This window comes from Heterodontus francisci, chromosome 1 (assembly GCF_036365525.1).
Source record: "Heterodontus francisci isolate sHetFra1 chromosome 1, sHetFra1.hap1, whole genome shotgun sequence".
NCBI lineage: Eukaryota > Metazoa > Chordata > Chondrichthyes > Heterodontiformes > Heterodontidae > Heterodontus > Heterodontus francisci.
Genome location: NC_090371.1, coordinates 25,199,491 through 25,224,250, shown reverse-complemented (window position 1 = coordinate 25,224,250; position 24,760 = coordinate 25,199,491). Strand labels below are relative to the sequence as shown.

Below are 24,760 nucleotides of genomic sequence, written 5' to 3'. Positions count from 1 at the left end.
ATTGGGAACAGATGTTCTCAGGGAAATGCACGACAGAAATGTGGAGGTTGTTTAGGGAGCACTTGCTGCGACTGCTGGATAGGTTTGTCCCGATGAGGCAGGGAAGGGATGGTAGGGTGAAGGAACCTTGGATGACAAGAGATGTGGAACAGCTAGTCAAGAGGAAGAAGGAAGCTTACTTAAGGTTGAGGAAGCAAGGATCAGACAGGGCTCTAGAGGGTTACAAGGTAGCCAGGAAGGAACTGAAGAATGGATGTAGGAGAGCTAGAAGGGGACATGAAAAAGTCTTGGCGGGTAGGATTAAGGAAAATCCCAAGGCATTCCACACTTATGTGAGGAACAAGAGGATGGCCAGAGTGAGGGTCGGGCCGATCAGGGATAGTGGAGGGAACTTGTGCCTGGAGTCGGAGGAGGTAGGGGAGGTCCTAAATGATTACTTTGCTTCAGTATTCACTAGTGAGAGGGACCTTGTCGTTTGTGAGGACAGCGTGGAATAGGCTGATATGCTCAAACAGGTTGAGGTTAAGAGGGAGGATGTGCTGGAAATTTTGAATGATATGAGGACAGATAAGTCCCCGGGGCCATACGGGATATACCCAGGGATATTACGGGAAGCGAGGGAAGAGATTGCTGCATCTTTGGCGATGATCTTTGTGTCTTCACTGTCCACTGGAGTAGTACCGGATGATTGGAGGGTGGCAAATGTTGTTCCCTTGTTCAAGAAAGGGAATAGGGATAACCCTGGGAATTATAGACCAGTCAGTCTTCCGTCGGTAGTGGGCAAATTATTGGAGAGGATTCTGAGAGACAGGATTTATGATTATTTGGAAAAGCATGGTTTGATTAGAGACAGTCAGCATGGCTTTGTGAAGGGCAGGTCATGCCTCACAAGCCTTATTGAATTCTTTGAAGATGTGACAAAACACATTGATGAAGGAAGAGCAGTGGATGTGGTGTATATGGATTTTAGCAAGGCGTTTGATAAGGTTCCCCATGGTAGGCTCATTCAGAAAGTAAGGAGGCATGGGATTCAGGGAAAGTTGGCTGTCTGGATACAAAATTGGCTGGCCCATAGAAGTCAGAGGTTGGTAGTAGATGGAAAATATTCAGCATGGAGCTCGGTGACCAGTGGTGTTCCGCAAGGATCTGTTCTGGGACCTCTGCTCTTTGTGATTTTTATAAATGACTTGGATGAGGAAGTGGAAGGCTGGGTTAGCAAGTTTGCCGATGACACGAAGGTTGCTGGAGTTGTGGATAGTGTGGAAGGCTGTTGTAGGTTGCAACGGGACATTGACAGGATGCAGAGCTGGGCTGAGAAGTGGCAGATGGAGTTCAACCTGGAAAAGTGTGAAGTGATTCATTTTGGAAGGTCGAATTTGAATGTGGAATACAGGCTTAAAGACAGGATTCTTGGTAGTGTGGAGGAACAGAGGGATCTTGGGGTCCATGTCCATAGATCGCTCAAAGTTGCCACCCAAGTTGATAGGGTTGTTAAGAAGGCGTACGGTGTGTTGGCTTTCATTAACAGGGAGATTGAGTTTAAGAGCTGCGAGGTTATGCTGCAGCTCTATAAGGCCCTGGTTCGACCACACTTGGAATATTGTGTTCAGTTCTGGTCGCCTCATTATGGGAAGGATGTGGAAGCTTTAGAGGGTGCAGAGGAGATTTACCAGGATGCTGCCTGGACTGGAGGTCATGTCCTACGAAGAAAGATTGAGGGAGCTAGGGCTTTTCTCATTGGAGCGAAGAAGGATGAGAGGTTATTTGATAGAGGGGTACAAGATGATGAGAGGCATAGATAGAGTGGATAGTCAGAGACTTTTTCCCCAGGGTGGAAAGGGCTATCACCAGGGGGCATAATTTTAAGGTGATTGGAGGAAGGTTTTGGGGAGATGTCAGAGGTAGGTTCTTTACACAGAGTGGTGGGTGCGTGGAATGCGCTGCCAGCGGTGGTAGTAGAAGCAGATACATTAGGGGCCTTTAAGCAACTCTTGGATAGGTACATGGATGATAGTAGAATGAAGGGTAGGTAGTTAGTTTGATCTTAGAGTAGGTTAAAGGTTCGGCACAACATCGTGGGCCGAAGGGCCTGTACTGTGCTGTACTGTTCTATGTTCTATAGAGAGGACGGGGGCCGGGGGAGAAGGACGGAAGATAGAGAGGGCAGGGGGGGGCAAGAGAGGGAAGCACCTGCTCTCAGAGAAGATATACAGTGAAAAGCTGCGAAGACTTGAATCTGTTTTGAAAGTTGAGGTTTGCGGTGATGTTAAAAACCTACAGGATCAACCAGGTATTGCCTTATTCACAGATGTGCAGGTCGAAAATGCTCAGACAACTGAGCAGAGAGATCATTGACTTGGAGAAAGGTCTGGGAGGTCCAACCCACTGCAACTGGGAGGTGTTTGGGACTTTTAGCTGAAAAGACGACTGTGTAACGTATAAGTGGTGTGAGGTTTTTAAGTGTTTGAATAAGTAAAAAAAATGCCTTTATTTGCAATTTGGGATTCAGCTACTTACAAAGTATTATTCAGTAAATGGGGATTTCCTTTAGTTGTAATTAAAGTCTTAAAATGTGAAATTTTGTTAAATCTTAAAATTGGTCTGGGGATTCATATCTCTTATTTTAACATTAACGGTTCATAGGAGCAGGCCATTCAGCCTGCCCGCCATTCAATATGATCATGGCTGATCATCCACTTCAATGCCTTTTTCCCACACCATCCTCATATCTCATGTCATTTGTATTTAGAAATCTGGCAATCTCTGCTTTAACCATACTCAATAACTGAGCTTTCACAGCCCTCTGGGATAGAAAATTCCAAAGATTCACAACCCTCTGAGGAACAAGAAATTTCTCCTCATCTCTGTCCTAAGTGGCTTCCCCCTTATTTTGAAATTGTGCCCTGCTCCTACTTCTAGACTTCCCAACCAGCATAAATATCTTACCTGCATCTACCCCTGTCTATCCAATTAAGTATTTTGCAGGTTTCAATGAGATCACCTTTCATTCTTTGGAATTGGAGAGATTACAGGCCGAGTTTCCCCAATCTCTCTTCATAGGACAGTCCTGCCTTCCCGGGAACAAGTCTGATGAACCTTTGTTGCACCCACTGTAAGACAATAATATTCTTTCTAAAGGTAAGGGGACCAAAACTACACACTCCAGGTGCGGTCTAACTAAGGTTCTATACAATTGAAGCAAGACTTCACTACTCCTATCGTCAAATTCTCTTGTGATAAAGGCTAAACATACATTAGCCTTCTGAATTACATGCTGCACCTGCATGTTAGCTTTCAGTGACTTTTTGACAAGGACACTCAGGTCCCTTTGTCATCTACACTTTCTCTTCTCTTACCATTTCAGAAATACTCTGCACATCTATTCCTCCTACTAAAGTGGATAACCCCACATTTTTCCAGATTATATTCCATCTGCCACATTTTTGCCCACTCACTAAGTCTTTCCAAATTCCCTTGTAGCTGCTTTGCATCTTCCTCACAACACACATTCCCACCTACTTTTGTGTCATCCGCAAACTGCGGATTGACTGCACAGTCAATATGTCCTTGCATGTTTCTCAAAACTGAACAGTATTCAGATGGGGTCTGACCAAGGCTTTGTACACGGAAGCACAAGTCCCTCCCATTTTATTCCAGCTCCCTTGAGATAAACGCCAACTTTCCATTAACCCTTCTGAATACTCTTTGCACATCTTGACCAAACTTCTCTCATCCTCCAGAGTCTCTCATCTCTTAAGATTAAGAAAATATTCTAATTTGGCGTTTTTCTTGGATCCAAAGTGAATAACCCACATTCACCTCTACCTGCCACAGTTTTGCCCACTCACTTCATCTGTCCATGTCCCGTTGTAACTTCCTGCTCCCATCTACACTACTTACTGTACCTCTCAACTTGGGTACTTTAACACTTGTGCACCAAGTAATCACAAACAGAACGTGTATGGGCAAAAGAAGCTTCTCCAGAGTGGATGTTTGCATATGAGAAGTAACAGATACTGAGGCACTTTCACAGAAAACAAAATGCCACAATTAGAGCAACATGAGTTAATTACAGAGAAAACATAAATAATGCGCAAAACTGAAGCAGCCAAGTTAAATAAAATATCACATAAATGTTGGTAACCTTGCAAATGTTTCCCTGCCATCTCCCATCCCGACCTGATCTTGCACGAGACCCACTTCCTTACCACTCAGTCCCATTCTTATTAATTTGCTGACCATCCAACTTCCCTTCCTCGCTCCCATGTGAATTAACATAACTTATCATGGCCGTCATCACCCACTCTTCTCAAACAAAAAAATCAACATCCTTGAAAACTACCATGCCACCTCCAACCTCCTTTTTCTTTCTGAGGTCCAATGTGTTGTGTCTCAGATTCATGCCCAGCTATCACTCAAATCTCAGTTTGAACCCAAAAATCTCAGTTTGAATCCAGCTAATCAGATTTCTATTCCTAACACAGAAATGTCAGTCATAAGCAACATTGTGACTGTGGTGCATTTTCTGTCCTCGTCCTCTCTGCAGCCTTTAACAGTTGCCAAACTATACTTATCTACTACCCCTGCTCCACTGTCCAGCTCAGTGGGACTGCCCTTGCTTGTTCCAGCTCTAACCTATCCAATCATAATCAAAGCATCTTCACCAATAGTACCAACACTTGAAAGGGTCCCCATCGTCAATACCCCCCCACTGCATCTACATGCTGCTCCTAAGCAACACCACTCACAGATATGGAGTCAGCTTCCACTTGTATATAGATGACAACCTTTCCACCAGCTCTGTTGACCCTCTCCACTGGCTTTTGCTCCCAGACTGCTTGTCGGACATGCAGTCTTGAATGAGCTGCAATTTTGTTCAGCCAGACATCAGGGAGACCAAAAACATTATATCTGACACCTATTACTATCCTCCATTGTCTCAGACTGAACCAGGCTGGTTGCAACCACTACATCTGGAACTCAATGCCTGAAAGGGTAGTTGACGCAGAGACCCTCAACTCATTCAAAAGGAGTCTGGATGTGCAGCTCAAGTGCTACAAGCTGCAGGGCTACGGACCAAATACTGGAAAGTGGGATTAGACTAAGTGGATCGTTTTTTGGATTGCACAGACACGATTGGCCAAGTGGCCTCTTTCTGTGCCTTAAACTTGCTATGATTCTATCTCATCTTAACCTGAGCTGAGTCAATGGCCCTAATAAGGCCTACAGATCAGCTTTTTTTTTACCTCAGTCCATCATTTTTCTATGTTTATTGAGAACTTATTACTGAATTCCATGGGAACCAAAGGTAATTAATTTGTCCCTTTTGCTCTCCTTTGCAAAAGCAAGCTAGCAGGGAGAAATCTGTGACAGATGGCAGATCTCCAAACCTCTGCACTCTTTCACTGAGAAGGAATTGCTCTGAATCCTAGGGAGGGAGGTCGTGGTTTTGAGATAGGAAATGGTAGTTTTGAGCCAATATGATATTATGCATCTTTTAAGTCTCTTACACTATTGTACCTTACATAAAATGTCATCGAAATAGATCATGAAAACACTTAGATCATTCCTTTCACAAAGTAACATGAATTCTCACTCTTCGGGAAACCTCATTTTGCTCACTTCCTTTTCTTCTCCCACGGAGCAGCAGCCTAGCCCTAATGAATCAATAGTGCTAACACTTCATAGCAGCAATCTACATTCTACCCCAGGCAGCTGAAGGGAATGGAGGTAAGCAATGTTATGATGTTGACAGCTCTTATTAAACACTGGGTACAACTGGACATTTTGCAAATAGAACAAAAGCAGCCAAATAATCCAGCTAGACAAGTAGAAACAGTGACTTATTAATGGTCCTCCTTCCTTTAAAACAACAGGTAAACAAAGCAACTTCTGCTTACCTTGATGCTTCCTCCAATGAGATCAGGTGGCTCCTCTTCTGTCTCCAAAGCAACATTGATGGTGGCAAAAGGGCGACTGGCCATCTGCTGCATCTCTCGTAGAAGTTGCTAGGAAACAGAAGTACACACAAAAGGTAAACAGCAAAGTTCATAGTACCATTCTTAACTATGCACCATGCTTCTCTAACAACCATCACTCTGGCTTCCCAATGGCATTACAGCTCATTTAGCACACCAGGTAAATCATCAGCTAACGTTCTACACCAGACACCAAAATCTATATTTCTTTGTAGCTGCTGCAATTTCTTTACAGAAGTCAGGGAGGGGGTAGGGAGAGGTAGAGAGGTGTTGCAATGACTGCCAACTCTATGTTTCTGCAAATTATGTTAATTTGTTCTATGTGTATTATTTTTGAAGAAAAAAGGGCTATTCATAACACAACTTTCAAATATTTAAGGCTACTCCACATAGAGAAAAATGACTGATTATAATTGCAATAATAAACAGCAGATTTTGCTGTAGCAGGGCCTCTGCTGTTAGACTTGCACCTGCACCATTCAGCTTAAAATGTTGCCCGCTCAGTTGTTGAAAGTGCAAGCTGATAATGTGCAGCAAAGGAATGGGCATCTGGGACCTGAGTGAAGAGGTCATCTCCTGAACCAATCACATTGAAGGACCGAGAAATAAACAACAGAAGGATTGAAAAGTCAGCCTAAATTAGAGTGGGTGAATTCAATGTCAAAATTGGGAACAGAAACAGAAATGCAGACAGACAAAAAAATTGGATTTAAAATCCCCAATTATTAATACCTGAAGGAATGAGACTCCACACTTGCAATGGTTAACTTTCAGTGGCAGAAAGGTTGATTGGCAGTAATTAAAAGGGTACATCTGCTTGCAATGACAAGACTTAACTTGTGGTGGGTTTAGTTCATATCTACCACGCAAATATAGCAACTTCACAGCATTCAATGCATGTGAATTGTGAGACAGACAGTGAACTGTCATTTTCATGAGGTTAACAGCAAAACAGACAGAAATTTATGGATATTTGCATTTAACCCTGCATCTGCTGCTTGCCTGAAGTTTCTGTACCACTTATGCACAATTATCAGAAAGAGCCATTAGCCTCACCATTATTTCTTTTTAAAGCAAAGTCTGGCCCAATGTTACTCAGTTTTAAAATTTAAAAAACAATAAATCAAAAGAGTGGTAGAAAATTATAAGAATCTATTGTACATTTTACACAAGCGCACGGCATTTAAGTGCATAGCGCTCTCAGAGAAATGGTACAGTTATGGTGGACCAAATGGCCTCCTTACGTGTTGTAAATTTCACGCAGTATATGGACCTATAAGGTCAATCAGGCTCCATCCAAAAATATAAAAGTTGCACAAGACTTCAAAGCGATCCAAAGTTGGATAAGCCCTGGAAAACTAAGCGGGCAATTTTTCAAACTGCCTATTAACTCATGCACAGTCATCCTTATATCTAGGCTGCACACAAACACCTCACACCAGGAACATTTATTCTGACATGAGTTAAATTGTTTTTTGAAACTGGTCTATGTATTTGTCAAATACTAACTGGAGTGGAAGGAGAGAGAGAAAAGAAAAAGAAATGCTACTCCTTCAAGATTAGGGTTACGATCAGGTGAGAAAGGTGTATTGGGATCTTTTACTGTCTTCACCTGGTCTTATTGTAACAGGGCTTAATTTTTAAACACACAGTGTTTTGAGCTCCCCATGGTGAATCCTTGTTCACAACTTTTCACTTATAATGCAAAGAAATGAGCACAAACAGGCTTTCTTAGGTTTAAAGAAGAAAAGTGACATTTATTAAATCTTAAACTTAAGCTCTAATACGGTTGACGACTACGGATATACAACACGCCCACTCTAGCATGCGCATGCGATGCACACATGCAAATAGGGACAGAAAAGAGAAGAAAAATAAAGTCGAGAAGTTTGAGGCATATCAGAAGAGTTTCTTGTTTACTGCGCTTCGAGCTCACTGTAGTCCTTGATTGAAGGTAGTCTTGCTTTTCATTGGGGCCCAGTATTCTTCTTAAACCTTGTTCACTGTAGGAGACTTTTCTCTCTTGGGGTTCATGTGTCTTCAATGGGTCTTCAGTTCCGTGAGAAAGAGATGGGAGCAGACAGGAGAGATATGTTTTCAGTCCAGGAGCAAACAGCTTTGTAAGTTCAAATTCTATGTGCTAAGTTCAAATTCAAAAACTCCAAGTCAGTTAGTCCTATGACTAAATTGGTCTGACCATATCTGTCTGTGTATTCGGCCATCTTCACAGTTAACCTGGAATGCTAGCCTCTCCACCTTCAATGTCTGGTAATCAAAAGTCCATTGTGGATTAAATTGGAGCAGGGAGTGGCCCCTTAGTCTGTTCCAAGTACTGTTACTATGCAAATGTCTTTCCAGTCAGGGGCTTGGCAATTCCTTGTGATAGGCCCTCGTTTCTTCCCAGCAACAATTTTAAGTTTTAAAGTTCATGTGGCAAAATAATGTGTACCTCAGTCTTGTCAGGTGGGGGCCTGCATGACAATTATCAAAAAAAAATTCCTATGATAAAAAATTGTGAACCTCCTGGAATTAAAAGGCAGAAATCAAAAGCAGAAGCACCGAGACAATTTTTTTGACTGCCTCCACAAGGGCATCGCTGTGCAAAGACTAAATAAATCAGGAGAGAGCAGTGATCATATCTGAAAACTGTATTGACTATGTCTCTACAATCCACAAGCAGCCCTGCCAACTGAGCAACCACAAGATAGGGGAACTATTTTAAATTCAAGTTAAAGACATCAAATAATCAGGCATAGACAACCAGTTACTTGGATTTTTAAGGTAAATATGCTTCAGATTTCACTTGATAATTTACAAAAGATTCCAGCACTCTATTGACATGGAGCCAGGCAATGCTTGACATAATGCTTTTCACAGTTTTACTTGGCACAGGTGTATTTTCTAATTCCAGTGTTAATAATTGCTTTTTTGACAAATTGGTTGAAATCCAGTATATCTCCAATTAAGCAAAAGTACAAAGTCCATGATTTCGTAAAACTGGGTTTTAAAAAGCAACATTCATACTCCACTAAAAATTTGATTATTGCCAGGAATTTGGGGCAGTCAGGACATCAGCAGGAGCCAAGACTCCAGCAAGTCAGGAGTCTTAGCTATGGGCCTGGGAAAAACAATGATCAATTCTAAATGGCCCTGCTGTTCCCTGCGTTTCATAAAACTAATGGCTATTAATGCTCAAGCAACTGGCTCCTCCAAGTGCGTATGGCATTGCTGTTGTCGTGAGAAGGAATTGATTAATGTAAAAACAATCCCCAAAAATCAAGCCCTCCAACATTAAAAACAGCTCCATAATAATTACAGGGATCTGTCAAATTGAACCGACTGCAGCTGGAAAAAGCTACAATGAAATGATCGACATCATTTCCAACAGCATGCAATTTCTCAGGCAAATCAGAAATTGTTACGACCAGGTGAGAAAGAGGTCTAGGGTTCCCTTTCAGCCTTCACCTGGTCTTACTGTAACAGGGTTTAATTTTAAACGGTGTTTTTAGCTCCCCCTTGGTGAATCCTTGTTCACCGCTTTCCAATTGTAAGGCAAAGAAACCAGCACAAACAGGCATTCTAAGGTTTAAAGAAAAGTTGAAATTTATTAAACTTATACTCTAATTCAGTTGACGGCTATGGGAACACGACGCACCCGCGCTAGCATGCATACACGATACACACATATGGGAGGCAGTGGTGTAGTGGTAATGTCACTGGGCGAGTAATCCAAAGCCCCGGCTAGTGCTCTGGGGACACAGGTTCAAATCCCACCATGGCAGATGGTGAAATTTGAATTCAATTAATAAAAATCTGGAATTACAAGCTAGTCTAATGGTGACCATGAAACCATTGTCGATTGTCATAAAAACCCATCTGGTTCACCAACGTCCTTTAGGGAAGGAAATCTGCTGTTGTTACCCAGTCTGGCCTACATGTGACTCCAGGCCCACAGCAATGCGGTTGACTCTTAACTGCCCTCGGAAATGGCCGACCAAGCCATTCAGTTCAAGGGTAATTAGGGATGGGCAATAAATTTTGGCCTAGCCAGTGACGCCCACATACCAGAAGAGAATATACAAAAAGATGCAAATAGAGACAGAAAAGAGAACAAAAATAAAGTGGAAAGGTTTGAGGCAATATCTGAAGAGTTATGTGTTACAATTCTTCGAGATAACTGTCGAGTCCTTGATTGCAGGTAGATCTTGCTTTTCGTTGGGTCCCAGTATTATTCTAAAACCTTGTTCACTGTAGGAGACTTTTCTTTCTTGGGATTCATGTGTCTTCAGTGGATTCAGAGGCTTGTGAGAAAGAGATGGGAGCAGACAGACAGGAGGTCTTCAGTCCAGGAGTATTCTGCTTTCTGCAGGCTCTCAGTTCAAACTGTACAATTCAGAAAGCCCCAGGTTGCCAAGCAGATTAGTATTGTCACTAACTTATTGACCACGTCTTGACTCTGTGTATTGTACCATCTTAGCAGGGAATGGAATGCGCTTCCCTGCCTTAAATGTCTGTTAGTATGTAAGTTTTTTTTTTCCAGCAGTCCTTGAAACAGTCCTTCACTTTTCAGCAATAATTTGACATTTAATGTCCATGTGACAAAATTAATATACATCATTCTTGGCAGGCGGGGGCCTGCATGACACCTCCACACGCAGGGGAATGAAATGCAATCTGAGAAAAGCGCATTTCATTAAAAGGGTTGAGAGAAAATATAAGACAGAAAAAAACATGCATTTCTCTCATTCATTCATAAATTCTAAAGCTTATTAAAATTGCCTGTCTTTTTTTATTGGTGCCAGTGCTGCTTTAATTGCCCGCTTTTTGGCATCCCAGTAAACATGTGGTTCTTCGGGAAAGTTTTTCTTCAGTTCGCCCATTTCCATGATTGTCTAGGGCCTTAGTTCCTGCTGAGGTCTGCCAAGGGGTAGGGGCTAAGGTTGAATTAGACCCAAGCTGGAGTTTTTTTTCTCCAAGAGAGTCAGTAGTGGGCGGGTCTATCCTGAACACACTTTCAGTGCTTTGCTAAGTTATGCAGAGGCTTTTGACTTTCGGGGGAATGGGTGGTTTTCTTTTTTCTGATTGCGGGGGAGGATTCTTTGTTCATCTCCCCTTTGTCCTCTGAGACATTCCTGCAGGTATTTGTGCAGACTCTACTGCATTCCCTGCAGCACTTTGACTAGGTGAGGCATCACCCTCACACTTTCTCTGCCCCCAAGAGGTGTCTCTTTGCCTCTGCAGGTTCCTGTAAATACTTTTAGCCACTCTGGTGGAGTGCTTCGAGTGTCTGCATTTACGAAGGAGGATGTGGGGTCTAACTTTTCACATTTCTCAGGGTTGCCTGCCTGGACAGTAGGGGTTTGCATCCGGGATTACTCCCGGACTTCCCTTAATCGGCCCTCTTGGTCACTTTTTTCCCTTCCCTTTCTAAACCTGTGCCAGCCTTGTGCCCACCTGACCCCTTTTGTGCTCGACAGGGATCCCTTACAGTTCACCAGCCCTCTGCTGGAGGGTCCTCCTAACACTGGTACAGGACTTAGGATGCAGGTTTCACTGCAGGTTGGGGTTTCCCCTCAATCTGGCATATGTGACAAATCCTGCAGTACTCCAGCACATCTTTATGGAGTTTTGACCAGTCAAACTGCTGTCTTATGCAGGCTTTGGTCTTTCGTATACTGACATGTACAGCCACTGTAGTCTCGTGGGACTTCTTAATATTTCTCTGCAGTACCTCTGCGTCACCACTAACTGGTGAACCACTGTCCACTCCTTGCTCTCAGGTCTGTTACAAGAACTCAATTTCCTCATCAGTACCTCATTCTTTAAATAGTAGCAATCAGGGACTCCCTCTGCTTCACTTTCAGACTGGGTAGCCTGTGCTAACTCTCGCAATACTGGGTCAGCTCGCTGAGCCTCACCTAGGGAAAATACATTTAATTTATTCCCTGGGTCTCCTAACTTTCCAAAGTAAGTCTCAGACAGACAGACTTGGTCATTTGCCTGCAGTGGTAATTCAGTCTCCTCTGGGGGAGCTGGTTTGATCATGGCCTGATCCACTGCACATTCAGGGAAACTTCAGGGGTCCATCTCTTGCCATGGCCCTGTCTCTCTGACCTCCTGGCATCTTTCTTTTACTCCTGGGGGGTCCACCAACTTTACCTCCATTAGATCATTACCTAGGTGGTGAACCCTGTCCACAGGCAAACTAAGGACAATAAATACGGTCCCGAAACGAGGTTGCACTCCAGGTGCAGCCAGTGTACAGGTACAGACTGCCCTCCAATACCATTCACCACCATTTTGGTGTTCACTGCACTCTTTGGGGGAAAAGTCAGGCCTTTTCCTAGTAAAAGGGATCTAGTGGCCCCTGTGTCCCTGATAATTACTATGGACTTGCTGGCCCCACTCGTGGGGTATGTGGTTACTTTCCCTTCTGGTACTGGAGGGCAGTGTATGCCTGTACTTCTACACCGGGTACACCTGGAGTGCGACCTAGTTTCGGGACCATATGGATAACCTTCAGGAATGCAATTAAATCTTCTGTACTTGCAGCCGTAAGCTTCCTGGGTCTCATTCTTACTGCAGTTAAAGTCACAGCTTGTTCTGCTGTGCTTTCCATCAGGGTCGCTTCTTCACAGAGCGGGTGTGCCTTGATTAACCCTACCGGTATCCCCTTTAGTTTCCAGCAGTCAGCTTTTAAATGTCCCGCTTTATTACAATGGAAGCAAATAGGGCTCCAGATCTCACTCTTTGATTTGATTTGGAGATACAGCACTGAAACAGGCCCTTCGGCCCACCGAGTCTGTGCCGACCATTAACCACCCATTTATACTAATCCTACACTAATCCTGTCCCTATATTCCCCTACCACCTACCTATACTAGGGGCAATTTATAATGGCCAATTTACCCATCAACCTGCAAGTCGTTTGGCTGTGGGAGGAAACCGGAGCACCCGGAGGAAACCCACGCAGACACAGGGAGAACTTGCAAACTCCACACAGGCAGTACCCAGAATTGAACTCGGGTCGCTGGAGCTGTGAGGCTGCGGTGCTAACCACTGCGCCGCCCCAAAGAACCTTCATTTTTGGCTGGAGGAGGGCGCCCTGTGTCCCCTGCTTTCCTTTCTCTCCCAGGACTGCCTGGGCAAAAATCACCTTCCCCTCCTTTGTCCTTTTTGGATTTAGGGGGTGACTAGGACAGGCTCTCCCCTGGGAAACCGACTTATAAATTAAAGCAAACTCATGGGCCAGAACGGCCGCTTGCCGGGCTCTCTGGACCCGCTGCTCCTCTACATGGGTCTTTATGGAGAGTGGGAGAGAGTGTTTAAATTCCTTTAACAGAATTACTTCTGAAGTTTTCATAGCTGAGCTGTACTTTAAGAGCCCTCAGCCACTGGTCAAAATCCAGCTGCTTACTTCTTTCAAACTCCAGATCAGTTGGATTAGCTTGCTTCTTGAGAGTTCTACATTTTTGGCAATAGGCTTCGGGTACTAATTCATATTCCCCAACGATAGCATTTTTGGTCAGTTCATAATTTGATGAACTCTCATCTGGCAACAGGGAATAAACCTCATGGCTTTTCCAGTTAGTTTGCTTTGCAGTAAGAGAGGCCAGGTCTCAGCTGGCCATTTTAGCTGCCTTGCCAGTTTCTCAAAGGACACAAAATATTCTTCTACATACTCTCCATTGAATTTTGTAATTAACTAAGCTAGTTTTAACAATTCTGTACCCAGCCCTGAATTACACACCTCCATATTGGCTATGCTTTCACTGGGGTTACTCTGTCGCCCCCTAGTTAACTCAAGCCAGTTCAGCTCTCTTTCTTCGCATTCTTTCTGGAATATTCTCTCTCGTTCCTTCTCCGGTCTTTCTTTCTTTCTCGCTTTTTCTTCACATTACTTCCGGAAGGCTCTTTCTTTCTCTTCACGTTCCTTCTGGAAGGCTCTCTCTCCCTCTCCTGTCTCACTCTCTTTGTCTTCTAATTCAGGTTTCCTCTGTTGCAACTGTATGTTTGCTAGCAGTACCCTGCCTGGGTCTGCTTCTAAGCCTGTTTCTGCTTCTTCAGTTTCAAGGGAAAATTGGTTGGCCACTAGCCTTACGAGTTCAGACTTCCTAACGTTGCCACATACAGTGATCCCACACAGCTCAGCCATTTTTCTCAACTCCTCCATAGACTGTGCTTTTAACTTATCCCAAGTTACTTCGCCCTGGCTTGGAGAGCTACTAACTTCAGTTGCAGACATGTTAGTATTCAATCACACACAAAACCACAAGAAAACCTGTATTGAAACCTTGCTCTTTTTTATTGGGAACAATTTGGCTCCCCACTTCCAATTTCATTCGTTTGTCTGTGGGTTAAATCCTGGACACTAGCACCCAAATTTCTGTTACAACCAGGTGAGAAAGAGGTCTCGGGTTCCCTTTCAGCCTTCACCTGGACTTACTGTAACAGGCTTTAATTTTAAATACGCCGTGTTTTTAGTTTCCCCTTGGTGAATCCTTGTTCACTGCTTTCCAACTGTAAGGCAAAGAAACCAGCACAAACAAGCTTTCTTAGGTTTTAAAAAGAAAAGTTGAAATTTATTAAGCTCTAATTCAGTTGACGCCTATGGATACATGACGACACATATTAGATTGGAGCTTAGAATAATACATCTACTTGTTCTTGACTTTCAAATGGCTCACTTTGCTCACTGTTTTAAGCAGTTCTTATAATATATAAACCAGACAGAAGAAAAGTGCCAGTAGTTCATTCTTGAAGAGTGAATATGATTTTGCCACTGCACTATCATATTTTATCTCAACAGCTGGCTTTCTGGTTGTGATGCTGTCAGAAAGAAGCACTTAAGAATCGCTTTAGGGAATAATTACACTAAAGACTGAAGCAATCTGCTTCTCACAATCACTTTGTCATCCTTTTCTTAAAAAAACACAGCGGGTACAGCCCACATATTCGAAGCACTTTCCACAGAGAGAGAGAGAGAGAGACAGAGACATGTGACAAACCACCAAGGGACTTTTGTCTGAAAGGTCAAAACATCACATTCAATAATTCAGCTGGAGCTCACATTACATTGAGAAAGGCACAGTGGCCCATCAATATCTGTTACTTATCAACATCTGAAATACCCATGTGAATCCATCAGTTCAAGCATGTGCAGCACAGGGCTAGTATATGCCAGGACTTATGAATTCACAAATGGTTGAAGAGAACTGGAGAATACTAAATATTAACCCTTTGGATGGCATTACACTGATAAAATCTTGCCGAGTCAAGTCATACTGATGAGGTACTTGCTGTAGAGTCATGGTGGCGACAGACTGAAATACTTCTTTTTAAGACGACATTAGTTCAATGAAGACAGTTTGACACTTAAATGCAAAATTATTCCTGTCGAAGGATTCTTACCTCCATGCTTTACCTTTCTAAAACATATGAACTGTTCAGAGTTTAGGGTCTCTGTAATGGCTCAAGACTGGAGTGGAGCAGGAAACAAATGGCTCGTAGATTAGAACAGTTTAAGTAATAAATGTTTGTAGTGTGAAAATGAATAGCAGAATGTATCTACACCTGATTATATAAAATCCGATTTAGCTTCCTTTGTTTTGGGAGGAGGCACAGATATGGGAGAGAAAAAAAATCAGGCAGAAAAATTAAAAGTTATCACATCTTGAGGATGTCAACACTGTGGTAACGGACTGGAGTCTGCACAAATAGTTGTTTTAAAAAAGTCCGTCCTGCACAAAAGACATGATACTTCCTTTAAATCTAGCTTTTTTTATTTTTTATGTTATTCATGGGGTGTGGGCACACAATTGGCATTTATTAACCATCCCTAAGTGCCCTTTCTACCTACCATCAACCTTGAAAGTTGTAAAAAATATTTCTCACAGTAAGCTCATAGCCCAGAGACTTCAACTCTGAATTATTTGAACAAAAACCTGAGGCAGTCTGGATACAAAAGGTAAAATGCTCCTTTTAAGAGAAACATAAGGCTAGAATACTGCATAATGCCAGACTTGTCCACTGGATTACATATTAAATTCAGTTGTTCTACCTTCCCCCAACATTACCCCTGTATTTAATAACTTTCACACTGGAATATAACTAAGTGGGGCTAGCATGCAGTTCAAGCAATGTGGTTGTGCACTTAGTTTCCCATTGAATGACCTGTGGCTTTAATCTGTATTGAAAAGAAAATAAAGAGTTCACTAAATATTTACTTTCCCATATATGCTGGGGGTGGAGGGGAGAGTAGGGGTTTTACCAACAAAAGCAAATGTACTGAGACAAGTTGAAAATACCACAACCAGGTAAAGGATCAGAAGCTGATGCAGGCAGATTAAAGACTTTGGAGGAACAAGTGTTCCAACATCTCCTTCTGCATCTTCTCCCAGCCCTGATCTATACCAAAAATTCAAATCGGAAAGAAAGGACAGTTTTGTTTGTTTCGTGTCATGTAATTTCCAGATCATGCTTGCAAACTTTACAGAATCTGTTACCCTGCACTCTAAGCCTTCCTTCTATTTAGCGAGGGCTGACACAAACATCAGCCAATCAATAAAACACCAGCATATCCAGGCGTAAAATGACCACACCTCAAACAGCAAGTTTTTTGCAACAAGTTACTAAACTATTGTCAGTTTATGGGCATTAGGCGAGTTAACTTTTCTGGAGGAAAAAAATCCTGAACAAGACCCTTGTTGCCCAGAGATTTCAGCTCTGGTTTGAGCAACATACCCGAGGAAGACGGTGGACAAGTTAAAATGTCCATTACTGACAAAAAAAAAACCTTTGTATCGAGCAATTGATCAATTCAGCTGTTGAACCCCCCCTCACTTTACCCGGTATTGTGCTAACTGTTGTGGAGCATTATAAATAGGGTTAATATGCAGTTTGTGCACTGTGGCTGACTTATTATTTTTATTATTATTGCTTCCAATGACTTTTAGTTGGCAACCTTCTGTTCCAATACATTCATGTATTGCTCTCAACATTTCTTAAAGAAAACTTACATATAATTTTCTCTCCCCAGTTCATGAAACTGTACAGGTTTACAGCACAAAAGGAGGCGACGCAGATCATTGTATCTGCGCTGGCTCTTTGCAAGAGCAATCCATAATTAATCTCATTACCTCACACTTTCACCATCACCTTGTACCTTTCTCTGCTTCAAATATTTAGCCAATTTTTCCATTAAAAGATGACAGATAGCAAAACATTCTATGCTTCAAAAATCCTCTTTCTGGAGCAATTTCTTTAACGACTCTAACTGATGGTTTTAAATTGATGATTCCACATCAACTTAGTCCAACCAAAGGAAATAGTCTTTCCCTACACCATTTTTTTTTTTTAAAACCTTGATTACCTTTCCTCTTGACTTTCCCTGCTCCAATGGAAATAGCCCCAAAATCGCAAGTCACTCTTCAATTATAACTTTGCATTCCTGCCATCATAAGGATGAATCTATGCTGCCCAATCTTTATTTATTTTATGGCCTGTCTATTGCTATGTCCTTATTCCTATTTTTGTTCCCTCACAGTTACTTCTGCTTGCTTCATTTGTTCTTCTTCAGCTCATTTCACTCTCAAGGTTCTTGTGAGGTGCCTTCAGGTCCAACCAAGGCAACTGGTGCCAGCAAATCCCCATGCAATTCCTAACACTTGCAAATAGTTACATTTCTGCCATCATAAGACCTGCCAGTCATTCAGCATGCATTTCCACTGCAACTAATGGGGAGATCAGTTCATTGCCGGCTGCATTGAAATGCCTTCAAAAACCAACACTAAGCAACCCCCGATCCCCCACTCTGATAGTGCTGCAGCTGCTAATTCATGCCCACACATCTACTTTTATTGCTTGAAGTCTGATTTTGCTTACAAAGGGATTTTTTTTTGAATGAATTGCTCTGTAATTGGAGTAGTAATAAATCACTGCAGTGAAGAGATTTAACTGCACTTATGTGGATAATGCAGGGCAGTGACATATGCAAACCCTGTGAAAACATCACAGACAAGTGAAAAGGATGCTCTCTCAATGGAGGAGATTACATCTGGTCTCCCTAACAACTACTTAATTACCGATTGGTAATGCCCACTCCACAACCTCAACCTGCAGAAGATTCACTCTCATCCCGGTATTACCAATTACTCTTGGTACCAATATAGTGTGAACAGAGATAAAAAAAAACAGAAAATGCTGGAAATACTCAGCAGGTCAGGCAGCATCTGATGAACTGGCATCTGATGAAAGGTCAATGACCTGAAATGTTAACTCTTGTTTCTCACTCCATTGATACCACCTGATTTCCTGCACATTTCCAGCATTTTATGCTTTTATTTCAGATTTACAGCATCTGCAGTATTTTGCTTTTGTATTAGTCTGAGCAGAACCTGGTTTTAGAGTCAGTGAAAACTTTGGATCTAAAACATTAATGGAAACTTTTTTTTTTAAGTTTAGAAAGAGGTGAAAAGCCGAGGTCCATTGTGCATGACAGCAACAAAGTTGGAGAATAAGAAAGGCAACAAGATAAATTAAGCAGAGATTATGTTACATGATAGCCCTGATTTTAATTGGGAGTACTGTATACTGTATTGGTCTCCTTATTTAAGGAAGGATGTAAATGCGTTGGAAGCAGTTCAGAGAAGGTTTACTACACTAATACCTGGAATAGGCAGGTTGTCTTATGAGGAAAGGTTGGACAGGCTCGGCTTGTATCTGCTGGAGTTTAGAAGAGTAAGAAGCAACTTGATTGAAACATACAAGATCCTGAGGGATCTTGACAGGGTGGATGCGGAAAGGATGTTTTCCCTTGTGGGAGAATCTAGAACTAGGGATCACTGTTTAAAAATAAGGGGTCGCACATTTAAGAGAGAGATGAGGAAATATTTTTTCCCTGAGGGTCGCGAGTCTTTGGCACTCTCTTCCTCAAAAGGCAGCGAAAACAGAGTCTTTGTGGAGTTGCAGTTACAATCAGATCAGCCATGATCTTGTTGAATGACGAACCAGGCTCAAGGGACTGAGTGGCCTACTCCTGCTCCTAATTTGATTGTTCGCATGAGGGGGAATTGGACAGTGGCCGGGAGGGTGGCAGGGTAGCTGCCAAACCACTCTAGCCTCAGCAGCAAGAAACTAGGAAAATTTTTAACTGTCATGCCGATACAAGCCAAACTTATAAACTATAAAATGAACTAATGAAGTAAACCCAAAATGAATACTTTTCAGGCAAACAAAATGGACTAAGAGGTTAGGTGACCCTTCCTTTCCTGTTGATACACACAGAACTAGATGAATGAACCCTGAGCTAATTTTGATGTATGGACAAGTCTGGAAGAAGTCATTAAAATACAAATGACCATTCTGAACACATCCCTGAGAAGTCATTAAAATGCAAACGACCTTTTCTGTGGAAATGGCTGCTTCTCTCCAACTGATTGTGTTATGATGATGCAGACTTTTCGATTCCAAGCTCAAATTCCAAAGAATGGGTGTGAAAATAAACTACTTTATCAAGGTCAGATGAGGATGAATGACACTTGGACTCCAATGTCTAAAAATGGCCTAACCACCAGAAACCATTTGTAAGGACACTGAACGAGAAACTATGGTCACATGACAGAAACTAGGTTTCTGAAAAGACCTTTAATGAAGACATATTCTGGGCAGACAAAGCAGATACATCTATCCATTGAAGAAACAGGACTCTGCCTAACATTACCAGCTACATGTAGGCAATGACTTGAGGTTAGCCTTGAACTCTCTACTTGAGAAATCGTACCAGGACTATACCTTTGGCTGGAACATAACAGGAGCAGTCTACAACTAAGCATCCATCTTCCTGAATCTCCCAAGTCTTTATTTAAATTCGTTCAGGAGATGTGGGCATTGCTGGCTAGGCCAGTATTTGTTGCCCATCCCTAAAGGCCCTTGGTGGTGGTGAGCTGCCTTCTTGAACTGCTGCAGTCCTTGGGGTATAGGGACACCAACAGTGCTGCTAGGAAGGGGTTCCAGGATTTTGACCCAACAATAGTGAAGGAACAGCGATATAATTCCAAGTCAGGATGGTGTGTGGCTTGGAGAAGAACTTACAGGTGGTGGTGTTCCCATGCATCTGCTGCCCTTGTCCTTCGAGGTGGTCGAGGTCGCAGATTTGGAAAATGCTAACGAAGGGGCCTTGGTGAGTTGCTGCAGTGCATCTTGCAGATGGTACATATTGCTGCCACTGTGCGTCGGTGGTGGAGGGAGTGACTGTTGAAGGTGGTGGATGGGGTGCCAATCAAGCAGGCTGCTTTGTCTTGGATGGTGTCGAGCTTCTTGAGTGTTGCTGAAACTGCACCCATCCAGGTAAGTGGAGAATATTCAATCACACTCTTGACTTGTGCCTTGTAGATGGTGGACAGGCTTTGGGGAGTCAGGTGGTGAGTTACTCGCCACGGAATTCCCGGCCTCTGACTTGCTGTTGTAGCCTCAGCATTTATATGGCTGGTCCAGTTCAGTTTCTGGTCGATGGTGACCCCCAGGATACTGATAGTGGGGGATTCAGCAATGGTAATTCCACTGAATGTCAAGGGGAGATGTTAGATTCTCTCTTGTTGGAGATGGTCATTGCTTGGCACTTGCGTGGCACAAACGTTACTTGCCACTTATCAGCCCAAGCCTGGATATTGTCCATGTCTTGCTACATATGGATACAGACTGTTTCAGTATCTGAGTCGTCACGAATGGTGAACATTGTAACATTGTGCAATCATCAGCAAACATCCCCACTTCTGATCTTATGACTGAAGGAAGGTCATTGATGAAGTAGCTGAAGATGGTTGGGCCTAGGACACTACCCTGAGGAACTCCTGCAGTGATGTCCTGGGACTGAGATGATTAACCTCCAACAACCACAACCATCTTCCTTTGTGCTAGGTAGGACTCCAGCCAGCGGAACGTTTTCCCCCGATACCCATTGACTCCAGTTTTGCCAGGACTCCTTGATGTCAAGAGCAGTCTCTCTCACCTCACCTCTGGAGTTCAGCTTTTTGTCCATGTTTGGACCAAGGCTGTAATGAGGTCAGGAGCAGGGTGGCCCTGGTAAGGTTTGTCCCAAACTAAGCATCAGTAAGCAGGTTATTGCTGAGCAAGTGCCGCTTGATAGCAGAGTTGATGACCCCTTCCATCACTTGGCTGGTGATTGGGTGTAGACTGATAGGATGGTAATTGGCCAGGTGGGATTTGTCCTGCTTTTTGTGCACTGGATACGCCTGGGCAATCTTCCACATTGCCGGGTAGATGCCAGTGTTGTAGCTGTACTGGAACAGCTTGGCTAGAGGCGCAGTCGAGAGGTGAAAAAGGGACAACCATCCCTATCATCTCATCTGTTCATAACATAACTCACAGGCATTATCTGAATTCCAACTCCATCCCAACCCTCCCCCGAACAAGTCAGTTGTCTGAAAGCTGTACCTGGATGGCTGATGGGAGTGTAAGTTTGAGTGACAGGAGATTGCTGGTTGGGTCCTAAGCAGTAGTCGCTGACTTTCAGTTAAGTCCTGGTGACAGGGCGTGATCAAGAAGTGGGGGTGGTGGGGGAGAAGCACAGGGCAAGGGAGACCTAAACTTTCCTTCTAAAGTCTGGAGGGACACTTCTATTCCTCCTAGTCCCAAAAGAAAAGTAAAAAAAGTTTTTATTTCTGGGCCTTGTCCCGCTAGCTTAACCACAATGTCTTTCCCGCTCAGGCCACCAATTAAAATTACAATCAGGCCTGAATAAGGCATCAACCTGCATATTTAAAGGAGGAACAAGAGCTGTCAATAAATGCCCGTCTTACCAGTTATGTTCGTACCTGAAGAATGAATAGAAAGAAACATAAAGAGGGAACCCAGATACTTTCCTGCAGGTGGTTAGCTTCAACTATGTAGAGGTTTGCTTCTTCACACAGACAGACTCAACTTTGGCTCTGAAGCAGTTGCACAATGGCATGAATACTTGCTGTTCGAAACAGAAATATGCAATAGATTGACCAAGTAAAAAAGTATTTGCTTTTTGTTTGACCAAGTCACAAATGAAACTTTTATGCTCGAAATAGATTTTAACTTCAGCCCGAGGCAGTTTAAGGCTTAGTGCTATGATACTGTGCGCGACTGCAGAAGGAAGATACTAAAGCAGTAAAGAAAAATCTTGCATTTATATGCCACCTTATCACATCTCTCAGGAATGTCCCTTAGCAGACAATGCATTACTTTAAAGCATAGTTACTGTTATGTGTTGTTTTCATTAGAACAGAGGAGATTAAAGGATGATTTGACAGAGTTGTTTCAATTTGTGAAGGGATGTGACAGTTGATAGAAATAGTGATTGAGGGCTCTATAACAAAGGGACATAAATTTAGATTAAGTATGAGACATTTAAGACATAGAGAAGGAGAACTTTCTTTTGATATACATACACACAAAACTGTGAGGCTTTCAGATGTACTGCCAGAGAGTGACTGAAATAGAGTGACTGAAGTAGAGCCCATGTCAACAGTTTAGACAGATGGTTGAAGGAAATGGGGATGGAGTTATATAGGAACCGGATGAGCACATAGTAATAGGACTACTATCCGTGTGTAAGATAAACACGAATACAGATAGGTTGGCCTAACGGCCTGTTCCTGTGTAGTGATTTCTCTAAAAGTAGCAGCCATTCTGTGCACAGCAAAGTCCCACAATCAGCAATGAGATGAATGATAGTTATTCATATTTTGGTGGTGTTGGTTATTGGAAGAATGCTAGCTAAGGTAGGAGACTCGCTGCTCCTTTTCAAATAGTGCGATGGGACAAATGTTCAATTTTCAGTTGAAGCACCATTCAAGGACAGCAGCTCTGGCAGCACAGCCCTCAATCAACAATGTATTGTCAACTGAGATGGACTTCAAATCCACTAACTTCTTATTCAGAAGCAACACACCACCAACTTAGCAAAGCTGACACCTTGCTTAATGGGCAGGGAGTTGGCAGATACATCAACTGCACAAGAGCAACAGCTTAGCATTTCCACCGCTATTGTGGCTATTCATGAAACACGACATTCAGCTAACATTCAATCTGCCAAATATACCACGTGTGTGTGTGTGTGTGTGTGTGTGTGTGTGTGTGTGTGTGTGTGTGTGGGGTACACACAGACATAGATATGAGAAGCATACTTGTGTTGACTTTCATCGAAATGGTTTTTCTCCCCAATCTCATCCAATTCGAAGGATTTGTTGAACTGAGGAATTGAGAAGGGAACAAATACAGACACAAATAAATCTTCTATGGACACAAGTTAGAGTCATAGAGGCCAGAAGTAGGCCATTCAGCTCAACCTTTGTTATTAGAGATTTTGATCTCTACTGCTATTGCAGCAATAAAAGAAAAAAACGACCTGCATTTCTACATTGCTTTCATGACCTCCGGATATCACAAAGTGCTATACAGCCAATTAAATACTTTTTAACTGTAGTCACTATTATAATGTAGGGAAGACAGCAGACAATTTGGGCAGAGCAAGGGTCCACAAACTGCAAAGTGATAATGACCAGATAATCAGTTTATGTATTGTTGGTTGAGGAATAACTATTGGCCAGCACAACATGGAGAGCACTGCAACTTTTCTTCAAAATAGCACCACAAGATCTTTTACATCCACCCAAAAGGACAGACAAGACCTCAGTTTCACTTCTCATCCAAAAGACAGCACCAACGACAGTGCAGCACTCTCACGGTACTGCACTGATGAGTCAGCCTGGATTACATATTCAAATTTCTGGAGTGGGACTTGAACCTATAATCTTCTGACTCAGAGTGAGAGTCATCAAAAATTATGTTATGATTCAAGGTTTTTCTGTACGTCAGAAACATCAGGATGATGAAATAAACAGTAAATTCTGGAAACACACAACATGCACAACAGCATGAAAGAGGATGTAAGGTCCTGATTTTGACTACTTATTTGTAACATTGTGTTTCTATTATGGATGAATAGTTTTTTTTAACATTTTTGCATTGTTGACTCTGTGACCCAAGGGTTCAGTATTCAACATGAGAGATTTGGATTTTCTATTTATTTGTTGAAATTAAACAGCGCAAAAAGGCAAGTGGTTACTAAATTTTTATCATAAATTAGTGATATTTTAAATTCCTGCTCGCTGTGAAATTCCATCAACTCGAGGGGAATTTAAGTCTCCAACTAACTTACTGAGCAGATTGTTCAATGCTCTAACTTTATCTGTGGAATTAAAGCCATGTTTCAAAGTCAATGCTTACTATGCTCTGAGCGCACCCATTATCTGCGTTAACATTCTGCACCATATGTCACAATGGCTGATAGACACAGAAATCTAAAACTGCACAGTCTTGTGCATCTCCTGCTCTAGGGCGCACTTTAAGTCATTAACACAAAATTTGTTTCACTAGAAAAAATTCTCTGGCAAACACTGTACTCACTGCATTTCCCTGCCCCATAATCTCTCCAAATCTCTTAATAGCCGGAAACATGCACTTCACAACCAGCTTTTACTATGTTGAGTAATACCTCGTTTATAAGGAAGCCTGGAGCCATAATCCAGGCACTGCATTCATATTAACTGTCCACTGGTTCACAAAGACACACAAGCTTCTTTAAACTATAGAGCAAGCTCATGAATTGAGAGGGTGAATGGGTGTTTGGCAGGATGGGCTGCGAAAACTAAATTTCTGCCTCTGCTACTTCAGCCCTTCCGCCACATTCACCATCCCTTGAGCTTACCAAGTGTGTTATTCTGCAAAAGAAT

The 24,760-nt window shown here is 42.6% G+C and overlaps 1 protein-coding gene across 2 annotated transcripts in view; it reads right to left on the bottom strand.

Moving 5' to 3' along the window:
• The window catches only part of atrn (attractin), a 481,933-nt gene that overhangs the window by 77,546 nt on the left and 379,627 nt on the right, over window positions 1-24,760 (bottom strand). For both annotated transcript variants that reach the window (XM_068028731.1, XM_068028732.1), the window contains exon 27: window positions 5,901-6,008. In XM_068028731.1, coding sequence (XP_067884832.1) covers window positions 5,901-6,008 — 108 coding nt within the window. The remainder of the gene's footprint in view (window positions 1-5,900; window positions 6,009-24,760) is intronic.